The sequence below is a fragment of the Dermacentor silvarum genome, chromosome 10 (genome assembly GCF_013339745.2).
Source record: "Dermacentor silvarum isolate Dsil-2018 chromosome 10, BIME_Dsil_1.4, whole genome shotgun sequence".
Classification (NCBI taxonomy): Eukaryota; Metazoa; Arthropoda; class Arachnida; order Ixodida; family Ixodidae; genus Dermacentor; species Dermacentor silvarum.
In genome coordinates, this window is record NC_051163.1 from 24,380,834 (window position 1) to 24,405,095 (window position 24,262).

Here is a 24,262-nt window from a genome sequence, read left to right on the forward strand (position 1 = left end):
CAGACGAAGCGTCCTCCTGCGATCGAACCCGGCCGCGGCGGCCCCATTCGATGAAGGCGAGCGAATGCAAAAAACGCCGTGTGCTTGCGTTGTAGTGCACGTTTAAAGAACCCCATGTGGTCAAAATTAATCCGGAGCCCTCCACTACGGCGTCATCATAATTAGAACTGGTTTTGGCACGTAAAGCCCAGAAAGAAGAATAATGCACAACAAGCAATAATGTTGACATTGGGTCAGCATGAACTCAGGGGTCACCCACAGTCACGTTAAAATTCTTGGGATTCCCATCCACAGTTGCAATGCGGGACAATTTGACTACTGAGCTCAAAACGCAGTGGCCCAGGCTCTTGCACACCATAAAGCGCGTCTCCAACAAGTTGGCGGGTCACGGCAGGACAGCCTGCACCACCTCATCAGATCCATCGCAATGGATAAAATCACCTATGGAAGCACAGTCGGTAACACCATCAAAAAAACGCGAAAAAAACATTCAAGTACTCTACGACAATCTCTCGGCTACATGTCTCCGAAGTCACAAATATACGCAAACTGCAAGACTTAACTGCCTGCCACCATCGACGACATCATCAAACATGTTCAAACATCACTGAATAATGGACTGCATCTCACGACACAGGGCCAGGACACACTGCTGTGGGACACCCGACGCGTCCGCATAGAACAGCGGAACACTCATTGCAGGCGAAGACACCCACCCTTGCTTTCCTACCCTTTAACCCCTCCAGATGTCTACGCCACTCGCAACAGGGGCCACTATACAGCCAGACAGCGCCTCTCTCAACGAGACCAATCCGTACGACGCCAACGCAATATTTACTGACGCCGCACTCGATGGCGACCGCATGGCTCTGGCCTGGTACAAAACCCTCGACCGGTGAGGCCAGGCGCTACATTTGTACACTAAACTACGCGACACCTGCACAGGCAGAACTTTTGGCATACTGGACAGCCTTACAAGACAATGCAGCGCCATCCACATCTACACCGAACTCATTCGAAGCATTAAAATACATTGAGGACCCCAGTGTGGAAGATATCACTTCTCTACGCATCCGCCAGATTCTACAGCACAAGCGAATAATGGCATGACGTTAGGGTTGCCTGGACTCCGGGGACACGTGGGGACCCAGGGGTGAGGTAATGAGGTGGCGCATCGTCTTGCCACCTCACAATCTGGAGTTTTACCTTTTCGTCTCCGACCTCTGCTACGCGGGCCTCCCGGCCTTGGTGACCACCCCTATGCGGATTTGCCGCCAAACTCTCATTTCGAAATGGCACGAATACGTCGCTTCCTCAAGTACACTAAACATCTCACTCCTCCTCACATATCTAAGGACCTCGCCCTCAGCCGATCCCAGGTAATATTCATAAATAAAGTACTTGCCAACACAGCTACTACCCCTGACATAATTCACAAATGGCAGACGTTGGCTGACCAAAAGAAGGGCATTGATGCCTCTGCCCCCCAGCGTTTTGACAGCGAGTATATTCGCGATCACCGAGTGTGATGTGTTCATGTTTGCTTGTGCGCGCGTGACATCATGCTTGTTAATTTAATTAGTAAGCCAATGTTTACAAGTTTACACGGCCGATAAAAGTACTATCCTTACTTCGCATAGCTATCTACTAATTTGCTATCCCAATAGATGATTCGCCTTTTGGACGAAACTGCGGCTTTTTGAGCGTTCAGTGGTATTACTGCTTAGTCAGGCCTAATGTTTGCACACGCACAGTGGACCCGCGTCACATGCGTCTTGCGTCAGCTCTCGTGCAACTTAGCGTGAAACCATTACGTGCAGGTCACACCTACACGTACGTCGACAGCAGCGGAAGGTACGGGTGCAAAGTGAGAGCGCAGGACAATGTCAGACCCATCATACAGCTCCCGGACATAAGCGAGATAAACATGATGGACACGATACTGCCAAACTACGACGTCCTCAAGAAAGCAAGCTACCTCGGCATTGTGAGTATCTCCAATACGAGTGGAGACGTCAGACTTGTCAAGCTGTTCGCCTCCTTAGATTAGATTGCATGTTCGAGATAATGTTAACCCTGCAATTCCAAAACGCAGCTCCCATGTCAAGGAAAACTAGAACAACAAAGTTCGCTTTTATTCTTGGCCGTGGAGATTGCATTTGCGCAAAGAAGCAGCGAATGTTACTTGAGTTACTTCCTTAGTATATCAATTAATAAGCAATGGCTTTCTTGCACTATCCACAACCGGGTGAAATCAATCATGAATTCACCCGGCTTTTGGAACATTTTTGCCAGCTATCCACAACTGAGAACTCATTCCAGTTTGTCAAAGTGCTGTTGTATACTGTGTATTATTAAGTTTCCCGTGCCAAACTAAAAGTAGTACGACATCTAACTCAGCGTAGCATCTATGATACGTTGTGTATTAGAGGTGTAAATACTGCCCTACTACCACTATAGTGACCTAGCGGAGCCACGCAGAAACAGACACACGTTTTCATGTGAGAAGGGCAAGGTGCCGGGCCATTCGCTCGATGGGCTACTGCAGACGTGTAAAATTGAGGATAAAGTAACGAAAAATGAAATGATAAACAGCACGCTTCAAAAGATTGCATTCACGCCAAGTCGAGGTAGTTTCTGGGACCTAGTTTCGGCCTGTCTATTGGAGGAAAGCCCAATCAACATCGGTCCGGAGTCGTACAGAGATCTCACGCGAACAGTGCATCAATAAATATTTTCAATTATTTATTAATTAGTTTCTCTAAGTTAGTGGAGCAGTTTTTGCAAAGGTGTTTCTCTTACGAAGTGAACCGTAAGTGGAACCAGATTAAGTGTTCGTGCGTGTGTAGGACTGTGATGTAAATAAATTGTTGACTGCTAGCGAAAAGGAGCAGCCGTCGTCATTATACGGTGACTACATGTGCCCTTTATTTTCATTTCAATGATGAAAAAAAGGACGTTTCCTATAGCGGAAGTTATGTGTAACGATATTAAGAGTTTATATATAGTAGCTGGCAAGAAGGCTCCACCGATGGAACAGCCGACGCTCAAGGTCACTCATTCCACATAATTTCTGCTTAATAAAAGAAACATTTTCACTAATGTGTTCCGCTTACTTAACGGAACTTGTGTGCAACGAAGTTAAGAGTGTGCGTTTTGCATTCATTTATAATTCATTATCATAAGGATCGCTGTTTGTCGTTTCATTCATTCATTCATTCATTCATTCATTCATTCATTCATTCATTCATTCATTCATTCATTCATTCATTCATTCATTTCGAGCAGCAAAGTGTCCGTGGAATGCCCGTGCACACCTACGAGTTGGTAACGGATCCGATGCCAGTGGGAGGTGCTCACCTGACGCACGCTGTGCTGATTTACAGCTTCCTTGCGGTGAGTTGGCGCGTATACGCATGTTTCTAAAAGCCGAAGCGTCGTTTTGATGAGGCCTAGTTGAAACATACTACGGGACACTACAGCCCTCTTTCGCGCACGCCAGTTTTATCACCGGGAAGGAAGAATTTTCCAGAACCCTTCGCCAAACGCGCACAGGTCCTTTCCCTTCAGTAGCGGTGCTAACTAAGCTAAATTTTTTCCATGGGAGACCGGAATGCGAATACCCTCGCGCTTTTGAAATTACAATGCCGTTTAAGGGGGGCTGTTTTTACCACTTTATTGCCCACTGGCCACTGGCCTTTGGTGGATACTAAAGATAAAATAATTTAAGCAGGTTTAGTAATTAGCATACTGCAATACCCCAAAAAAGCCCCTTTTACAGCGGGAGGATTAAGCGCGTTAAGCCATAAAAGACGCAAAAACGAAACGCTGGTGGCGACGCCACGCTAAACTTCTCGCACCAGCTCGACGTGACGTCACAGATTTTGTTGACGTCTGCTCGGGTTTCCTTATATGTTTTTATCGATAATGGTGGACTACGTTGTGCTCTGAAAAAAAAAAGGGGGTCATAGACGGAACTTAGCAAATTTCCAAGAACTTTGTTTACAACACCCCATTGACCGCAATAAAAAAAAAAAAAACTACCAAGTTTGTGACGTCATACTGTCGTTCCGGCGCTGTCGTATCGGCGCTATATTAAAAAACAATAGAAGTTTGGGCTTGATTTTTGTTTCCTTTTGTAGTCAAGCTCTCTCTAGCCGCGAAGCTCTTAAAAGCATTGAGTTCTGTATGATATACTTTATCACTGTAAACTGATTAGTGTGTTTCTCTTCTGTATCCATTTGAGCAGCAGAACCGATCAGTTCAATTTAGCCTAGTGGGGAGAAGGAGAGGAATGGGGGGATCTGGGCCTTTTCTTGTGGATCTGCCATTATTAGAACGTGATACTACTTGAAATGTGTAAACTACACAGTACTAAAGCCCGTGAGGCAAGTCCAAGTATAATTTGGGGCTATACTTCAATTCAGGCTCACTACGGACATACAAACTCTGCGCGTCCTCATCTTGTCATTGCAGGAACGCGCAGTGATGGACACGTCGGTCAACCAAAAGAACCTGCCGGTCCGAGTGGCCATGTACGCTTATGTTAGCAAGAAGACTGAGGTATGAAACTTCTAAACCACCCGCTTTACTAATTGTTCTAGGTAAACATGCATATGACTACTGCTTACACGTGTCTAAATGTTTCCCATTATAGCGACAAATATTACCTCATGACAGGCAAATGATATCAACTCAAATCACTGATATCTTTCTGTCCATCGTTACACCACAGTGCCTGCCTTTTTTTCTGTATTCAGAAGTCGCTACACTAACTTTCCTAATAAGCGCTTCAAATCTTTATCTTTTTAAAAATTTTTACAGCGGAGCTGTTATACGCTAGTTTCCAGCGGATCGCGGCGTGCATAGACCGTAGACAAAAACGCCGTAGCCTCGATACAAAGCAAGAGCGTATCGCCGGTGTGACCCAGCTGAGTTTAATAGCCAATGAGTGTATCTTTAGCTGATAACGTCATGCACTGCATATGCACGTTATCTCAGCTGCGTTCCGGTGGACCGAGGAAGAAGTGCATACCTACAAATAACGACGGCGTGATCAGGGAATGTATTCCGAAACGTTCCACTTCGGCGATAGTTCGCCTTTCGCCTTCAGGCGCGCGATGATCGGCTGGTGGTTGAGCAAAATTGAATGACGTCGTGCTCAACCAGCCAATCAGCTCATTCAATTTTGCTAAAACAGCCAATCAGCGCGCGCCTGAAGGCGAAATTGTCGCCTAGGCGAACTATCGCCGAAATGGAACGTTTCAGAATACGGCCCCAGCAGAGGGTAAGGGCGCGAAGGCGACGGGAGGCTGCTAACGCCTATAGACAAATTCAGACTGCGCGGAATACATTGGACAAACGTGTCCATTAATTGTAAAATGCAGTGGTACATTGTTTGTTCAGTTATCCAACTCAACCTTCCTTCCTTTAAACATTTCCGCACGTCATCAGACATGAATAATGAGCACATACAAGCAACAACACAGTAAGCGTCCTTCCGCTGCACTCACTTCTTGTATCAGAGAACAAGTGCACACTTCGTTAACCATCTCCTTCTCGAGTGCTAAAACTTACCATTTTCTCAGCGTTTCGTGTTTTTGTTTTTCTTGACGGATATAGTTGCGGATATGTGTAAGAAGCTTATATGTGCTTCCTCGATTATAACGATCCTTAATTTAACGAAATTCGCGATGTAAAGAACTATTTTATTTCCCAATCTTAGTTCCATAGAATTAACGAAACCTCGAATTAACTAAATTCGCGATTTAACGAAGTTTTTCGCGGCAAGTACAACTTCGTTATATCGAGGTTCGACTGTACCAGCGAACAGGCTTATACGTAAACCATGTACGCTGACCGCCAAAGTAGTGCAAGTTATCGCACCTCTATTCCACTTTAATAATAATAATAATAATAATAATAATAATAATAATAATAATAATAATAATAATAATAATAATAATAATAATAATAATAATAATAATAATAATAATAATAATAACATAAGCACCTACACAAAACCTGAACACTAATTGTTGCCTCATAGGCATCTCTGGAGCGCTCTCCGATCTCTGAATAGCGCATTACGGTCAGCGATGTCTATGAACCTTGTCTATGGATCTCTGATTAAGCGATTCGCTTTGTGTCACTGGACACGGGCCCATTCATTGCTAATCCTCCAGAATGGATATGTTGTAATGTGACACAAAAGTGGTATAAAATCCTGAAATGTATTTACATGTTTGTGTGTGTGCTAATGTTACACAAGGGACAAGTTGCGAGCTTTGCGGTGCGTGAACGTGACCATTATGCAAGAGATTAACGCGTTGCGTAGGATTGAAAGTAACCACAATAGTGCGCATCGTCGTTAATTGCATAGCATGCATTTACCGCTTGACATAGATTCCAACGTGCGCTTTGGATCAGCATAATTTTATTGTATGTTGATTCGTGCAGCCGTACTTCTACTTCTTCGCAAACATCCACGACATCACGACGGAGATGATGGACCTGAACAAGAAGCTGAACGTGAAGAACTGCTACCAGGAGAACGAATCTGAATTCACCTGGGTTCAGCTCGGCTTCCCAGGTAATCCCTATTCAACATCCCATACAGCGGCTAAAGCTATATCGTATACCTTCAGGAATTGGAGTTGTTGGTTTGTCACCATGCAATTTAAAAAGATCGAAGGCTCCCGTGATTGTCTGCGTTCGAGCGACGATGAAAGACCATCCGAATTGGAGGATGCTTAAGCTTCGCCTTTAAGAGTGGAACGCGGTAGCATTCGAAGATCTCTGGCTGCTTATCACGCTTCTTTCTCGTATATTCAAATTACAATCCGACGCTATCGTGTCATTAGGTTTAAGTCATAGTTTACAATTTCTCTGGCGGATTTTACTCTGAGAAATTTTATGCGGAAGGCCTGTGTGGTCGGGGTGATTCGGGATGAATTTCTCCGCCACAGACGCTACGGACGCCGATGTTTACGCCGACGCCGACACCGACGCCGGACTTTCTGCGACACGGGGCCCTTAACGCTCTCGCGTTAAAACAGAGGCAAACAGGAAGAGGATAGAGGACGGTAATCAGCGATGAGTGCATACCTGTCGAAAGCGGGTCTACACTCGAGCCCGTTTACAACGGACAGGCATATGCGCAAAGAATAGTTCGATATATCGGGTGATTCGATGTACCCAAACTCGCCTATAACAAACTTAAACGAAATCTTGTGACGAGTTCGTTATATACGGATTTCTCATCTCCAGTGTACAAGAACAGCAACGAAGGAACCTACTTTCTGAAAAAAAAAAAAGACGGCGCGCAGTCGGCAGTAACTTTTCTCCGTGTTTTAGTTTTAAACTGTTTCTCAGCGTCACCAGGAATGGTGACTAGATAGCCACTCACGTGGCAACCATCTGTGAATCCATGCTCCACACCATCGAGCCCTGCCGGACTTGGTTGAAGAGAACAAACTCTGTGTGTCCATATAAAATGGTTACTCGATTTTATGCGACAGGGCAAATCTTCGAATTAAAAAAAAAAGAAAACACAATCTCCTCTCCTCGTCCAGTTTGGAGCTGTTCAAATTCGAACTTTTATCGTAGCGTCTGTTCTATCGGCAGCATTAAGTTGGATGATGAAACACATTTTAACGCGTCAGCGTTAAGGGCCCCGTGTCGCAGAAAATCCAGCGTCAGCGTCAGCATAAGCCCCGGCGTCGTTGGCGGAAATAATCGTGCCGAACTACATCGTCCCGAACCACCCCCACCGGGCGGGCCCTTCGCGTGGCGCGAGGCGTTAGTGAACTAAAAATTTAATTTCTCAAGGTGAAGTCCGTCAGAAAAATCGGAAAGTACGACTTCACCACAACCTACAGACGTGATAGCATCGGATTGTAATGTGAATATATGAGGAAAAGCCTGATAAGCAGCCAGTGATATTGAATGCTATCGCGTTCCACTCTTAAAGGCGAAGCTTAAGCGTCCTCCAAATTTTTTTTCTGTTTTACAGCTACAAGGTGTCGCCCGCTCCTTTTCGCACTGTCATTGCTATGCAATCAAACAGGTCCGCTGACGTTGTCTCCTAAAAAGAATTCGAAACAAGCTTGAGCGACTTTTCCGCATTTATTCTCACCTGCTTCCACTACTTTGTAATGACGGATGACATAAAGCCTCATTATTGGAGTTTACCACATAAGTACACTGAACATTATAACATTATACATAACATGAAATCAACAAAATGCTTTATAAAGGGCATACAACGAATAAATTAATTCATTAAATTCTTGGGGCTTTACCCTCATATGATTATGAGGCACGTCGTTGTGAGGGACACCGGAATAATTTTGACCACCTGGCTTTCCTTAACGTGCACGCAATGCACGGTACACGAGCGCTTTCTTTTTTTTTTTTCTTTTTTTCGCCCCATCAAAATGCGGCCGCCGTGGCCAGGATTCGAACCAGTGACCTCGCGGGCTTAGCCGCGCAAAGCCGAAGCCACTACGGCACCACGGGGCGTCGACATGCAGCGACACAGGCATGCATTACGTTAATGGCTATGCGTAAGGAACGCGAGCTAGTCCGGACACGGTATATCAAAAATCACACAGACAAAATTCACGACAGTAAACGAAAACGATGCGCTGAAATGAACAAAGTCACAACGGCAATCGCAAGTGCATTTACGAAGACAGACTCACGGACGTGCACGCAACTTCGATTGCTCTAAGGACATGTCATCGTGATTAAGATAACCTTAGTATCCTAGAAGCATTTCAAATAGAAGTGTGTGTAACTGCCTTTTTTCAATTTTTCTACGTAGATAAAAACGCAACATATTGTGAAATGAGACACAGGCAATCTTAACGAGTACTAGATGCCGCACTGAATAGTAACGTCAATGCAACCACAACTTGCTTCCAATATTAATGCATTAACATTACGAGCGCGAAAGTAGAAAAATTGTACGTGTAGGAAGCTGGTCACTGGGTAGAAGCAGAGAGGAGATGGAAATGCTTAGATTAGCGAATATATATAGGGGACGGTGCACCGCCCACCGTAAAAGGCTGGTCCATCAACCGAAACTGTTGGATAAATAAACCAAACTGCAAAGTTGTGCTTGTCTTCTATATATATGCGGAAAGAGAGAAAGCGACCACCGTCATTTGCACTTCGCTACTCGAAGGCGCTGGACACGTGACGCGTGAGCTCATGCACAACAATTTGCAATGTGGTTCAATTTAAGCCTTAGAACCGGGGCTTCGAAGAGGTGCGACATAATGCTGCAGCATTTTTCTCGCATTCACCGCTAAGTCTCCACTGATCTGCCCATAATGTTTACCGGGAAACGCTGGTGGCGAACGCTATGCACGAAGGCGAGCTTTCTCGTAGAAACACGGCCTTTGGCCTGGGCCGATCGCGGAGATAGTGCACAGCCACGCCAATACATTTACGTCGTTTTCAGGTTTCTGTTATTGTCTCGCACGTTTAATATTACAGTCTGAGAAGATTTAACATAAAAGGCATGCTCTTTCGGTGCTTTGTTTCACGACATTTGTTTGTGGGCTGTCATTCTCAAGATTCCGAGGAATAACTCTGTCAAAATAACTTCTTCTTGGGCAAGTTGGTGCTGAGGTTTCCTAGGTATACTTGTCTGCGGCGCGAAATACATTTCGTGCACTGCGTCCTTTCTTCTGTCCCATTTTCACGAAATGTATTTCGCGCCATAGGAAAGTATACAATCATTACATTCTACCGGTGCTAACATATGGGGCAGAAACTTGGAGGTTAACAAACAAGCTCGAGAACAAGTTAGGGACCGCACAAAGAGCGATGGAACGAAAAATCTTAGGACTAACGTTAAGAGACAGGAAGAGGGCGGTGTGGATCAGAGAACAAACGGGGATAGCCGATATTCTAGTTGACATTAAGCGGAATAAATGGAGCTGGGCAGGCCATGTAATGCGTAGGACGGATAACCGGTGGACTATTAGAGTCACAGAATGGATACCAAGAGAAGGGAAGCGCAGTCGAGGACAGCCGAAAACTAGGTGGGGTGATGAAGTTAGGAAATTTGCAGGCGCAAGTTGGTATCAGCTAGCGCAAGACAGCGGTGATTGGAGATCGCACGGAGAGGCCTTCGTCATGCAGTGGACATAAATAAAGGCTGATGATGATGATGATGATGATGAAGCACATTCACTAATTAACTCATCGAACAATTCTTGCCTTAGCAAATAGATAAAATTTGTGGAACCTTCCTCATCTAGGAGATATCACCATCTTAATATTGTACCTTATCGGTCACGAACAGATGCGTTTAAATATAGCTTTTTTCCTTTAACCATTGATTATTGGAACTCTCTGCCTGGTGCCATTCGCTCCCTTCCTCTGGAAGATTTCTTGCTCAAGCTTGACTGTTATTGATTTATCTTTTGTGTTGTTTGTTCTTGCTTCGTGCTGCTTATATTTGCAATTTGTGTACGCTCTACAACTGTATAATTCCCCCCTCCTGCCATAGCCCTAACAGGGCTGCAGTATGTAAAAATAAAAATAATAAATATATAAATGATGAAGCTGCAGTTGCCGGGAAGCGTGAGAAGCCGTCAGGGATCTTTGAATACTATGACGTTCCACTCTTAACGGCGAAGCTTAAGCGTCCTCCAAGTTTAGTTTTCTTTTTTTTTTTTCCACATTCCACATGCAGCCACCGTTACACATGCAGCCGATTCTTTGTCAGCCACGTTGTCTGCAATCATTATGACTCATTCACCATTAGCCAGCAGACGGCGACAAGCAAGTGGACACACGCAAGCGCTAATTGTGGCACTTCTGTTTTTGCACGTGCTTTTCGCCGGTTGCCAGTACGCTTAAACAATCCTAAACTACTATGGGTTAGGGGCTTTTCACTGCTTGAACCAGAATTTATGAGGCATTGAATTTAGCATATCAAAAATTATATATTCGGTTTTTGCGGGTTTAAATGTCTCGGCAAGTTCCTACATTAGGAAAGTTTAACGATAACTTAGCTGGGTGGGTGATTGAGCCACTTGATGTGTCATCTCAGTAAGCGACCAGCGCAAAGGTCGCCAAGGACTTAAACGGGACGAAGACAAGCGCTGACATACAGTTCAAAGATAACACTTGTCAAAGGTATATACTACGAAAAGTTTGTCACTAAACGCGGGAACATCAAGATAAATTTTGACGGGGACGGAAGGTGCGTAGAAAGGACCAGCTATGGATTTGGCTGAAAGGATGTGATGATGGCTATGAGCATCATGGACGCATCATTAAACTGCTTCCGCCTTTTTTTCTGTCCTTTTATTGCGATAGCAATTATATGGACACTCCAAGCGCATTTCTGCCGTCGTCGTCGTCGCCGTGAGGTTCCGTATAAAGCCCAATGGCGATAAAATCGTCGCCGCGCGCCGTACGCTGTTTGTGCGAGTGAAACCGTAGGAGGGTGAGCCGGCAATCGCGGCTTAATGTAGCCCACGCGAGGCATTAAGGCAGGCCGGAAGCGCGCGGTCGTCCTGCGCGCGCACGAGGCACAGGGGCGAGGCAACGGAAAGGGGGGAGGGGGTGCGTTCTGCGCCGTCGGCTGCTGCTCACAGCGCGGCCGCTCGGGCGCCGTACCTTGAAAGTGACTGCGATGCGGGCGAAGTGCGCGCCCGCACGGGCCTCATCTTCAAAGCGATCTGTGATTGGAACAAAGGACATTCGCCGAGCGCCGGTAGCTTCATATGCGCTCTGCTTTCGACGTTTAGTTCGCATTGAAGCGAGACGAGAGACAGCGCGAAGAATAATTTGCCCGCTGCTGCTGGCGCGCTTTCTCACTTCGGCGTTTTCACAGCGACTTTCCCTGGTCATCAAGCGAGATGTGTTCATGTTCATCTGCGTGCGCTTGACACCGTGATTGTCTATTTAGTTAGTAAGCGAATGTTTACAATTTTATACAGCCTATTAAACTACTATCCTTCGTATAGCTCTCTAATAATTTGCTATCACGATCGATGCTTCACCTTTCGGACGAAGCTGTGACTTTTTTTCCGAATGCAGTTTTTTTTCTTGTACATGTTTGTGCGTGTACACTGTAGTGTGATCTCCGCACTTCAATATTTTTTTCTTTATTTTTTTTTTATTGTGCGCCACTTTGCGCTGCAGTATCGAAGCACATGGTCCTACTGATGATAAACCGCGCCAACATCAAGCGCAGATTCATGGCCGAGCTGCAACGTGTCACGAAACTCTCACCTCTCCGAACCCCTGACGTAATGGTGAGTAGCAACAATTGTTGCCGAGTCACGTACTGTTCGCATCCATAACATGACAGTCTGTAGTGAGGCGTGCACATTTGAGACAGGCAAGAAGCACGGCATTGCGTGCTTTGTTTGCCATTCGTCTATATACCTTAACCGCCAGTCTCCCGGTCGCGGCATCCGAGAGAAAACAAAAGTTCTTTGCAGTCAACGCACCTTTTGAATCGAAAGATAATCTGCATCGTTCCTTCTCGTGATCACTTTGTGTGTACAGTTGCGTTCAGTGTGGGCAGCAACACAAGTTTGTGAGGTTGAAGGGGCTCCAAGACTACGCAGCAACGCCGACATACGAAAACATGCAGAACTATACACAGTTCCAACTACTGGAATTTGTTAAACTCATTTTTTGTATGTCAGAGCTACTGTGCATTCTTGGAGCTCCTTCAACCACGGGCACCGGTGTTGCGGGTAATATTGAAATCGAATCTACATGTCACTATTCTGCCACATTATCGATGTGCTGCATCAACGCAACCGATGCATAACCTGTGCGAAAGAGATGCCCTGCGCAGCAGATTCAATCACGGCCATGCAGAGATCATTGTAAGGTTCGATTCGTTGGCAACACGTTCATCCGGGTTTGAGCGTTGTGCGTTAGTGTAGAGCACATCCGGTCTTCACCGGAAATGACGTGCGTCGAGGCCTTCGCGCCTAGAATTGTGCCCAGAAGCGAAGCGCTCTCGAGCACATGCTTTATTTGAAAAAAAAAAAAACAAAAAAAAAAAACGCCCAGCTTTCGACAGTTGTCGTCCTAAGCTGCTCAGCAAGTTCCAGCAACTTCATCTTTCTCGAACTTCGCTCAACGATTTCTCATTTTTCAAAAGGTCATGCTTCCACCCCATGCGAAGTTCACAAAGCTGTACTAGGGTTCTTGTCAACAACGGGACTCTATACTGTACTCCCGAGTGCTCGCATTCTTCACCTGATGATGTGTGACAATAGTGTCCCTTACAGGATACAATTGCTAGCCCGTTTCTCTTTGTCTCCGTGTGAAGTTTATATGATGACATGATTAATAATATTGTGAAAACGTGCTTCAAGAGAGAGGCTTAGCTAAAACAGTGTCGCCGCAATGGGCCAAAAAAAGTGCTGTGTCTTGCCATAATTGACTAATTTTCGGTGACATTGGAAGCGTTTGTGTTGTGCACAGATGCAAAAAAGGAAGAGAAATGAAATTAGGAAAGGCGGGGAGGTTGATTAAAAAAGAGAGATCTGGTTTGCTGCCCTACACTGGAGGAAGAGAAAGGGGGAGAAAGAAAGATCGCTGGTGCAAGAGAAACGCCGCCACCAATGCCAACTCTTTTGGGCTTCTCCAGATTGACTTCACCGAAAACATGGTCTACATCACGGTGCTCATCTTGGGACATCCTGCTATTTCAGGTGTGTGCTGAGCTATCGAAATAGTTGATCTCCGCAGAAAATCTGCATGTTTTGCTTGTCGAAATGTGTCTCGTTGTCTACCGTACATAGATACCAAGTTAAGAATGGGATATCCCCTATCCCAACACACGAGGAATGCGTGTTAATTTAATTGTGGTTAATCAATTTAAAAGCAACGTTTACTCTTCTGTTCATGGCAGCGCTAATAAAGTTAACACAAATGGCTTATAGTAAGATAAATTTATGTGTGTAAAAATTATCTTTGCATTCCACGGAACGGCATAGACCGCGGATCTACCTTAAAATCGTTTCACGCGTAATTGGGTAACACTTTTACATCTTGCTATGTTTAGCCATTGTTGACGTACTATTGTACTTTACTACATCGTACTGCACAGTACCTCGAACGTCGGTAGGCGTTCGTAACATGCTACTTCGTAACAACTCACGTGCGTTCAGTAATCTTTATGAATGTCCTGTCTCCGCCATCCTAGAAAACTTCAAAGCAGTCGAAAGTTCATAATTCTGTGCCGTGCAGCTGACTACAAGGAGATCCAGAACAAGAAAATCATGGAACCGGATTGGTCCGAGGGTGTCATCACGCAGGGCGACTGCCTCAAAACGTGTTCTTCAAACCAATATAAGGACTGCAGGTGAGGCGAAGTTCCCGAACCTCTCATTTCCCAGTGATAAAGGAGTTGCAAAAAAAAAAAAAAAGAAGCGCAGGTGGCAAAAGGGCCACGAAACAATTTTTGTCGTGATTTCAAGTTAACGCGTATGCGGATAAGGATAAGGCTTCGTTAATCTTGTACCAGCACACTCTTTCTTTTCTTTCCAAAAACCTTAACAGCAGCCTGGCTGTGCACACTATAACATCTCAGTGGGTTTTTTTTTTTCTTCAAGACAAAAAGATCAGGGAATTTCGAAGTTTGAAATCTATTGTTTCATGCAATAGAGTCGTATTGCCAGTGAGCCAAGACTAAAGGATGAACTAGTCCCCTGACTGGGTTTTGGGTCCCGTATGGCCTGCCAGCAGCAGTGACTCACAATATACTATATAAAATGATGAAACATTCGCATACGTATCAGATAATAGTTATGACAAGTCACACGTAGGAAAACTCCAAAACATTGATATATGGTTCAGGGGCAAACGCAAAACAAAATATAACACAGCACAGAAAATTGAAGCGGAGTGTGTAATATAGCATCAGTGAAAATCTATCATCAAGAAAAGCATTGACTGTGAGAAAAAAAGTCACAGGCCTGCGCGGCACACGCAGCACAGTCACAGCGTAAACTGGTGGAGCGCCTCAAGAGTAGCTCCAATTTGGGCACCACCGACAACAGGGTCTTCGTGGAAGTAAGTCTGTTCGCCTCGTTGTGACGAGAACGATCTGAACTGTCCGCCCGGCGTCTACGGCGAGCTGCGGCTTGTAATGCTCTCTGCACAGCAGTCTGCTGAGCCCGATCAAGCCTTAGAACTGCAACTTACATGTCGGGCGCGCCGCTTTTGCAGGTACCTTAACTAGATGGCGCCACCATACTGGTGGAGGCTCGGCAGCTCGAGAGCGCGTTGATTGCGCGCCTCGTCTGAATTGCATATCGTCGTTTGCGCCTGCGGACGCTGCGTTTGCAGGCACCTTACCTAGATGGCGCCACCATGCTGGTGGAGGCTCGAATTGTCTCCCCCTGCGTGCTTGCCTTATATATTGGTATTTTTCGCGGCCCGACAGCAAGCGCTTCCTTCGCTCAGTGGTAGAGTATCCGGCTCCCACGCAGCGGGCGCGGGTTCGATCCCGGCGGGAATCGGTTAATTTTTTTCGCGTTTCCGGCGATAGCGGTTACGCGGCGGGAGCCGCCGGTCGCGGCATAATCGCCACCCGAAACGGCTATTGGAATGAGCCCATAACAGATTGCGCTATAATATAGTATGTAGCGGGGATGAAGCAACGCACGCAGCAGTCACACCGCACCACACGGCAATGGGAGGCCGCGCTATCCAGCTCAACCTGATCAACCGAGCGAGAAGGGCAGCTAAGGCCGCTGGACTCCTGGACTCCCACCCACTGCACAGTGGAGGAGCTACTTACGCTCTTGTGCACTTTTGCATAAAGCTTATTAAGGCGAACGCCTTAAACGCCTCAGCAGACGGGCGGCCTTGAAAAACGCGTCGCGGGGTACAGAAAGCCACGTGAGCTCGCCTCCCACGATTGCGCCACTGCTCGCGCGTTCGTCGTCGTCGTCTTCCACAGCTGGTTCCGATGCCGCTCACCATGCCGAAAAAAAGCAATATTTATTAATATAAAGTTAATTCAGGCACTCGAACGCACGGCCGTTCGTGTTAATTAGGGCGAGGTTAATTAAGGCACAGTCAATTAAGGCACTCAAACCCGCGACCTTTGGTCGGAAAAGAACAAGTAATAAGAAGTGACAACGCATTCGAATGAGAATGTCAAGTAATTTAATGAATGCCTCTGGAGCGCGAAGGCTGTCGCCTTCACCATCTTTGGCGTATGCTAAAGTGACTTAATTTTTTTTTCTCTCTCTCTCTCTTTGACGCCGCCTTGGGTCAATGTGTGCCACTGGGTATGCATGGACTTCATGGAAGCGCAGTCAAAACGTGCAGAGTGTCTAGGAGGAAATGCGAGAGATGAGCCCGAGTGCTGTACATGCCTCATGCTTGACTCGTTCCGGCTATTTGCATACTTGGATAGTCATCCTAGGTGAATTCTGCCCGATTTTTCTTTCACAGAGACGATTGTGCGCTCTTACCGCGCAGTAATTGATATATTGATTGATCGAAATTTGAAATTTTTTCAATTATTGTACCGCCGACTTGTCCGCAACAATAAATTCATCAAAGTTCAAAGTATCAAAGTTTTCTAAGCCTGTTCTAGAACTTGCTTATACGGTCGATATAAAGTGACCTAGAGCAAAGCGGCACGTTCTGCAGTTTCTGTAATCAGACACAAATCGATCAAAGGAGCCCATTCATAATAAAAAAGGCAGTATAAAACGTCATTGTGTAACCCACCGGAAGCCTCTACATTGCTGCATGTGCTAAAAAGTCGCGTTCGCGTTCTTTTTTAGCGCGGTATCTTACTGCGGATCGTTCTGCTCCACAACGACGAAAAAGGATGTGGAGTCGGCCGGTGTTCTTGAGAACTCCGTGGAATGCAACACTTTCGTGAGTAAGTAACGTTTATTTCTCCCGTCTTTGTCTCCTGTGTGATCTCAATTCATTTCACAGCTGATGGGGGCGCGAAGATAAGAAACATTCTAATTGCTACGCGTATTGCCAGTAAAAGAAAATCTCGTGACGAAAGTTTACCTGTGAGAAAAAGACTACAAATAGGGCTGCTGACAAGATTTATTTATTTATTTATTTATTTATTTATTTATTTATTTATTTATTTATTTATTTATTTATTTATTTATTTATTTATTTGTCATTTATTTATTTATTTATTTATTTATTTATTTATTTATTTATCATTCATTCCTTCACTCTCTCGCTCACTCACTCATTTTGAGCGCCGAAGCAATGCTGGCCATATAACTTACACCAGAACATAGGACTTGATTATTTTGAACTCCTGAGTTTTCTTTTTCTTGTTTTTGTTTTGCACGTGCTTGAATCTAAGCATTTTTTCTATTCCGATCTCATAACAAAGCGACCAATGTGGCTGGAAATAAAACCGGAGACATCGTGCTCAGCTATTTATATAACTTGTGCGTCTGATATTGCTTGAAAATTGCAAGCATGACTTTTTTTTTTTGCTATGTTTGGTACATTTTCCAAATACCCCTATGAATCTAAATCAAGAATCTCTGAAAAAAAATAAACCTTCATTTAAGGTAACTTATTTCATTCGAAACCATTCAGTGTTCAGGTATTCAGTATTGAGCATATAGGCTTCCTCGCAAATGATGCGGAGCTGAAACACGTTGCTTGGGCTGACAGTTCTATAAATTTGAAATGAAACAACTCTGGCAACTATAGCACCTTTCTTGCGAGAGTAAGTGAACTGCTCGCGACAGCAAACGATGTTCAAGGTACTTGCGGTAGGAAAAGTAAGGTAGCCGAACGTGCTCAAGTTGGGTGTTCGAAAAAGTCCACGATTTAAAATGTGTCAACACTGGTTCGCGAAGCATTTTGTCTGAAGCTTCTTGTGTGTCATATGTGCCTCCGAGATACATGTTGCGCGATAGCCAAGATCGGTTTTACCACTGAAAATGAGCCCGTGAGCAAGGAAGTGTAATATAATAATTTCATTTCCTAGTCTACATACGAAAAATCCGCCTCGTTTCTTTTCAGAGACGGAGCGCTCTCGGAAAAGGAACATCGTCCTGACCCGGGATGCCATCGGGGCCCTCGAAGACGCCTTGTTAAACAGCGAGTTCAAGTTTATCGTGCAGCACCTCGGATCTCGTGTAGCGGTGCGGTAGCCCCTGGTTTGTTCGCGAAGTCGCGACTAAAAATAGTATCTGGTCTGAGAAAGTAATTTTCAGCAATTGCGACCAACGGCCTAGAGTTTCCCACAAAAATCTCTAGGGGGAACTTTGGCGTCAGTGTCTACGTGAGCTGCGAACATGATGATGACTGATATGATAATGACTCATAGCACCTGGGTTTGCTTAAACTAAATCAAAATATTTTGATATAAATTCAACAATTTCAAACGATTATGCATGCGCGTAGCAGAGTCTTGGTCCCTACATGAATTTAGAAAAAGAATAATCTCTTGAAAATTCAGACCAATGAAGGCAAAAAAGGCGCAATAGCGCCACAGGAACGTCTGAAGCCCACAAAGAAGAATGTTGTACAAATCCATGTAGTACTAACTTCCATTCCCATAGTAGATGAACAACCTGAACGCTACACCGCTCTAGTTCCCTATAGTAATTTTAGCAGGAATCTCCATGGCTGACGGGGCCACGCGGAGTTTATATACATGCTGGTAAGGTCACCGGTTAAAACAATCGTATACGACGGTAAGAGGGAAGGAAGACTCGCAGACACCTGAGCAAGCGATAACATTCGTCGAAACGCTCGCCATCCACTTTTAATTGCCACATAGCAAGTCATACATAGTTTGTGCACTGGTTCGTCAAGCGTTTTATCTGACGCCGCTTGTCTGTCATATGTGCCTCCGAGATGTGTAACCACGTAAAATTTCATTAGCCATGGCAAGCTTTGCAAGATTTCGTCTCATTTCAGGTTGCCACACTTGTTGCCGAAACCATCGAGTACTCCACTGGGGGACTCCGTGACGTCATCGGAGAGAAAGATCCGGACCTCAGGCATTTCCATCAGCAAGGTTAGCCCAAGGGCTTCCGTTTTTCTTTTCGTTTTCATTCTTGATTAGCGGCAGCTGCTAATAGAAGAATTTGAGAAATTCCGACGTCACTCAGGATGCAGTAAAAAGTGGGTCAGTTAACGTGTGGGTGTCGAGGAATAACGCGTTAAGGTCATACCGAGAAAAAAAAACATGTCATTACATTCAACGTATGTTTTGCTCTTCAAACGAAAGTACCTTCAGGAAGAACCGTTTCGAAAAGCTTCGTATGAACTTGACTCTACCGCTGGTCATTTCTTTTCCTGCTACCACTCTTTGTTTTAGCCGCGGGTACGTTTTGTGATGCCATCTTAAATTTTCTCTGAGAATCCAAAAGAACTGCATGCCTTTATTTTTTGTAATCTCACTGATTTATATAATTCAATATTTCCTTATTATTCTATTCACATTTCTATGTTTGTCTCCTCCTTTCTGAAGAGTAGGCAGGCGTTGTGCGCCATCTGGTGGCAGTTGCCAGCCTTGCTCCTCGCTTTCTCTTTCCTGTGTATATGTTTACAAATCAAATATTCACATTTGTATCACTTACCCTTTAATTGCACAATTTACAGGGCGACCAATTTTCCTCGTTATTTTATTTCCCTCGTACCGCCTGATTCACAGCCGATCACCCAGGGTGGGTTGCGTCATTTTCACAATGAAGACTCAACCAATGCACGACCAACAAACGGAAAACAAGACCAGATCTTGCACTAAACGACCGCGCATGCTTGCTTGACCAGCGGCCATCAGAAATTTAATAAACAGAACGTTAAGGGTGGCGCAAAAACGAGAAGATAATTTGATTGATGGCCTCGCAGAGAGTTCTTTACCACTGATCAGATATAACTGCAAGGTTTGGCTACGCTATGACAAGTGTAGAGACGAAAGGTTTCAAAACTATGCTCTTCATTTTCTCCCCTATAGTTATCAATCTCTTACCGCTAAATTAAGAAAGTACGTTGAAGTTTCAAAGAAAAGTTGACAGTCATTTAGCATACGCTAAAGAGCATGAAGGCAAAAGCCTGCGCGCTCACGAGACATAAACTTACTTGGCATTGTCATTCGAATGCGTTGTTACTTCCTATTACGTGTTTTCTCCCACCAAAGGTCGTGGGTTCGAGTGCCTTAATTAACTATATCTTAACTAACTTTGCCTTAATTAACGCCATAGGTTGGTTCGACTCCCATCAAAATTCTCGAGTTCGAGTGCCTTAATTAACTATATGTAAATAACGATATGTTAATTAACGGTACCTTAATTAACACCAAAGGTCGTGGGTTTAACTCCCACTAAAGGTCGTGCGTTCCAGTGCCTTAATTAACTGTACCTTAATTAACGCTCTCTTAATTAACACCAAAGGTCGTGGCTTCGACCATCAATGGTGGCGCCATCAGTTCTGGTGCCATTGAATTTTGCTGCCATAACCTCGGACGGTCAATTTTTCGACCCATGAACCATCTAAGGCCTTAATAATTCAGCGAACTAAACTGATTTAGTGTTGCCTTGTAGTGTCCCTCAAAACCCTGAACCTCCTATCGCGTCCCATGTATTACCGCGACCCTCCCATCATCGCAGGCCTGTACCTGCCGAAGGATTTCAGCGAGTACGGCGTGGGCGCGCGACTGAAGACGAGCGCGTCCTACGGCATGCACGTGGGCTCGTTCGCCGCGCAGGACTGCGCCGACATCTGTCGCGACCGCGAGGACTGCTTCGCCTTCTCGACGTGTCTGGCCAGCAAGCAGTGCGTCATCAGCACCGAGGCTAGAAGGCCCACGTATCAGGACACGGAGGTCCAGTCAGACTGCACCGTGTTCACTAGTGAGTAGCACCACCTCATCACAGTCATCATCTTTAGCTGATCACCCATCATCACTGTCATCATCTTTAGCAGCAGCAGATCCAGTCGGGCGGCACTGTGTTCACTAGTGAGTAGCACCGCCTCATCATCATCACTCTCATCATCTTTAGCAGCAGCAGATCCAGTCGGATGGCACCGTGTTCGATAGTGAATAGAGCAGCCTCATCATCAGCAGCAGCAGTAAGTTCATTCTAACAGTACTCTGTTGACTAGTGAGTAGCACCGCCTCGTCATCATCAACAACACTGTCACCATCTTCAGTAGCAGCTGATCTAGTCCCATGGCACTGTGTTTACTAGTGAGTAGCACAGCCCCATCATCATCATCAGCAGCAGCAGCAGCAACAGCAGCATAAAGTAGATTCACACGGTACTCTTATAATTCAAGGATCGACGAAAACTCGTCAGGTGAGGGTTGAACATTGTCACAATCGAAAAACTGGCCTAAGTACTTCGGTACTAAGTACCTTGCACTTAGGCGAGTGCCCGTTTTGTTACTGTGACAAGACATTTCCTGTTTTCTTTCCTTGCTTGTACTTCGGTGAGTGCCCGCTTTCTTACTGTCACACTGTTCTCTGTTCACTTGTGAACAGCGCCACTTCGCCATCATCTTCACCGTTGTTATCACAACCAGCGACATGCTCAATCGGACTACACGTGTTCACTTGTGTGTCGCGCCACCTCATAATCATCATCACTGTGATTATCAGCAGCAGCCAGAAAGGCTTATAGGGAAAAAAATGCTAAGGAAGCTCTGGCGCTGCGATCATGCAAATACCACAGGAATAAAGAATAGTGCACCGATTTGCTTAATCTTTGTGCTTGTGGCTTCAGATATTTCTTGCGGCCCCTTGCATTTTCCTTCCGAAATTTTAAAGTGACCATGTGCCATTTTAACCTTGTATAACTTGCTCAGAAACTAAATTCAGGTGTATGGGCTGTATTATTCTGTTATATGTATGCTATGCGCTAGAGCACTGCACGGGCTCGGGTTTACCCGAAAGCCCGAGCCCGGCCCGGCCCGTGGGCCGGGCCGGGCCGGGTAGAGCAGTTTTTTCACGGGCTCGGGCCGGGCTCGGGCACGGCGTGTGTTTTTTGACCCGGGCCCGGGCCGCGCTCGGGTTTTTTGACGCGGGCCGGGCCGGGTTCGGGACAGTTTCGAGCCGGGCTCGGGCCGGGCTCGGGCCTAAGGTAAAGGGGTGGCGGGCCGGGCCGGGCGGGTAACGTAGATTATTTCCGGGCCCGGGCTGGGCCCGGGTCTCGCCATAAAAGTTTTAATCGGGCTCGGGTGGGCAGCCCAACGTAAAAACGGGCCCGGGCTGAAAAAATCGGCGCGTGCAGTGCTCTACTATACGCTACTACGTTTCTGCTATACAGGGTATATATATATATATATATATATATATATACATAGCTACACCAAAGTTTTAAAAATAGCCTGTGGTAGATAACAAAATTCTAAGCGTTGAGCTAAATTACTCGCTGAGGCGGCCATTACTTCTTCGAGAAATCAAAATGCTTAATTGAATAATTAACATAATTGCACTCATTACCTTTTTAATTAATTAATTTACGGCACATATTTCAATCTACGAATTGTAGCTAGTGAGTTTGCAAGGCATATCAACTTGGTGGGAATGCGACCGACGATAAACTAACCAGTCAGTGAAAGTGAAACGTTGCCGTCCTGGCGCTGGCATTTCGAATAAACTTCTGTTCCGTTTTTCTTAGCGCCGTATAACTGCGTTTCATAATGCAAGTAACCAACTCTCCCAGCTTACAGGCAATAGTATAGCAGCCAGCAGACGATAAATAAATCAATCAGTGAAATCGAAACTTTGCTTTGCCTTTTCCCGTAGAGAGCTTCCAGAGCAGTTTTGAAGAACTGCCGGGCATCTGCTACTCGTTCACGGCGCGCAAGTACGCGAACGTGAGCCAGCCGGCCGAGTGCGCCGCCATGTGCCTGAACGAGAAGGAGTTCGTCTGCAAGGCGTTCGACTTCTGCACGAGGTCGCGCAAGGGCAAGCCCGTCTGCCGCCTGCAGGACAAGCACATCCTCGAGGTCAGCGACCCGGCCGACCTCGACCGAAGCGACGCCGAGAAGTGCAGCCATTACACACGTGAGTTCCCCGATTCGTGCTCATTTCCCGTCACCCCCCAAACAGCCACCAGTACCTTTGCCAGTACAATCACCGGTACAAACACCGGTACAATAACCAGCACAATCACCAGCACAATCACCAGTACAATCACCAGCACAATCACCAGTACAATCACCAGTACAATCACCAGTACAATCACCAGTACAATCACCAGTACAATCACCAGTACGATCACCAGTACGATCACCAGTACGATCACCAGTACGATCACCAGTACGATCACCAGTACGATCACCAGTACGATCACCGGTTGCTGTGGCTCACAGGCTGTGGCGGTCTGCTGTTAAACACGAGGTCGAGGGTTCGACTCCTGGCCATGGCGGTCACATTCCGATGGGGGGCGTAATTAAATACGGCGCGCGGCGACGATGCTATCACCTTTAGTCTTTATGCCGAACATCACGGCGACGCCGATGGCGACGGCAGAAATGCGCCTTGAGTGTCCATTAATTGCTATCGCATTAAAGAAATGCTCGTGTGCCTAGGTTTATGTACACCTTTGAAAAGAACCCCGAGTGGTGAAAACATTAATCCGGAGCCCCCCGCCCCTGGGGGGTCTAGCAAAGCCGCGGTGTTTCTTCAAGACGTCAATTCGTGGCACGCTATTATCCTAAATTCTGACAAAAAAAAAATGTTCAAATCAGTTTTAAAGACCTCAGTTGCCAACATGTTTTACTTTCTCCGCCAGAATTAACTCGCGTCCTGCTTGCGCTGCCACACGGACTGTGTGCTGCCATCTATCAGAAACACGACAAACCACTGAGACGAAGCCAGCTCGTCTATGGCATTGTTAGAAAATGAGAAGTGTACTACAGTGTACTTTCAAGGAGCCAAAGGCTTAATTTAGAGAGTTTCAGAACTTTTGCTGTCGCCAAAATGGCCCAAATAAGCAATTAACTTTGAAATTCATGACGTCACACCAACACACCGACGCTGGGATTCCTGCGCACAATGAAATTAAAAAAAAGGAAGATCTCCCTCGATTTTCTCTTTCAGTAACGAACGCCCTTACCCCGAAATGAACGAAAACGAAATTTTGAAAGAACACATTATCACTGCACTGATCTAGTGGTATTACAGGGTTGACGCTTTCAATGTTGCATGGAACCATACTAGCCTTTGGCTAAGGATCCAGACAGTGATGCCCCTGTATTTTATAAAGGGATGGACGTAATAAAAGTTTGAATACAACCG

At 45.6% G+C, this 24,262-nt stretch overlaps 1 protein-coding gene across 1 annotated transcript in view; it reads left to right on the forward strand.

The window, feature by feature from the left end:
- Positions 1-1,815: 1,815 nt before the first annotated feature.
- LOC119465744 (uncharacterized) overlaps positions 1,816-24,262 on the forward strand; it is a 28,109-nt gene continuing 5,662 nt past the window's right edge. The window contains exons 1-12 of the mRNA XM_037726211.2: positions 1,816-1,987; positions 3,289-3,396; positions 4,477-4,563; positions 6,460-6,592; positions 12,172-12,284; positions 13,643-13,706; positions 14,245-14,359; positions 16,800-16,900; positions 18,028-18,149; positions 18,931-19,030; positions 20,625-20,867; positions 22,766-23,026. Of these exons, the coding sequence (XP_037582139.1) occupies positions 1,928-1,987; positions 3,289-3,396; positions 4,477-4,563; positions 6,460-6,592; positions 12,172-12,284; positions 13,643-13,706; positions 14,245-14,359; positions 16,800-16,900; positions 18,028-18,149; positions 18,931-19,030; positions 20,625-20,867; positions 22,766-23,026 (1,507 nt within the window). The 5' untranslated portion in view covers positions 1,816-1,927. The remainder of the gene's footprint in view (positions 1,988-3,288; positions 3,397-4,476; positions 4,564-6,459; positions 6,593-12,171; positions 12,285-13,642; positions 13,707-14,244; positions 14,360-16,799; positions 16,901-18,027; positions 18,150-18,930; positions 19,031-20,624; positions 20,868-22,765; positions 23,027-24,262) is intronic.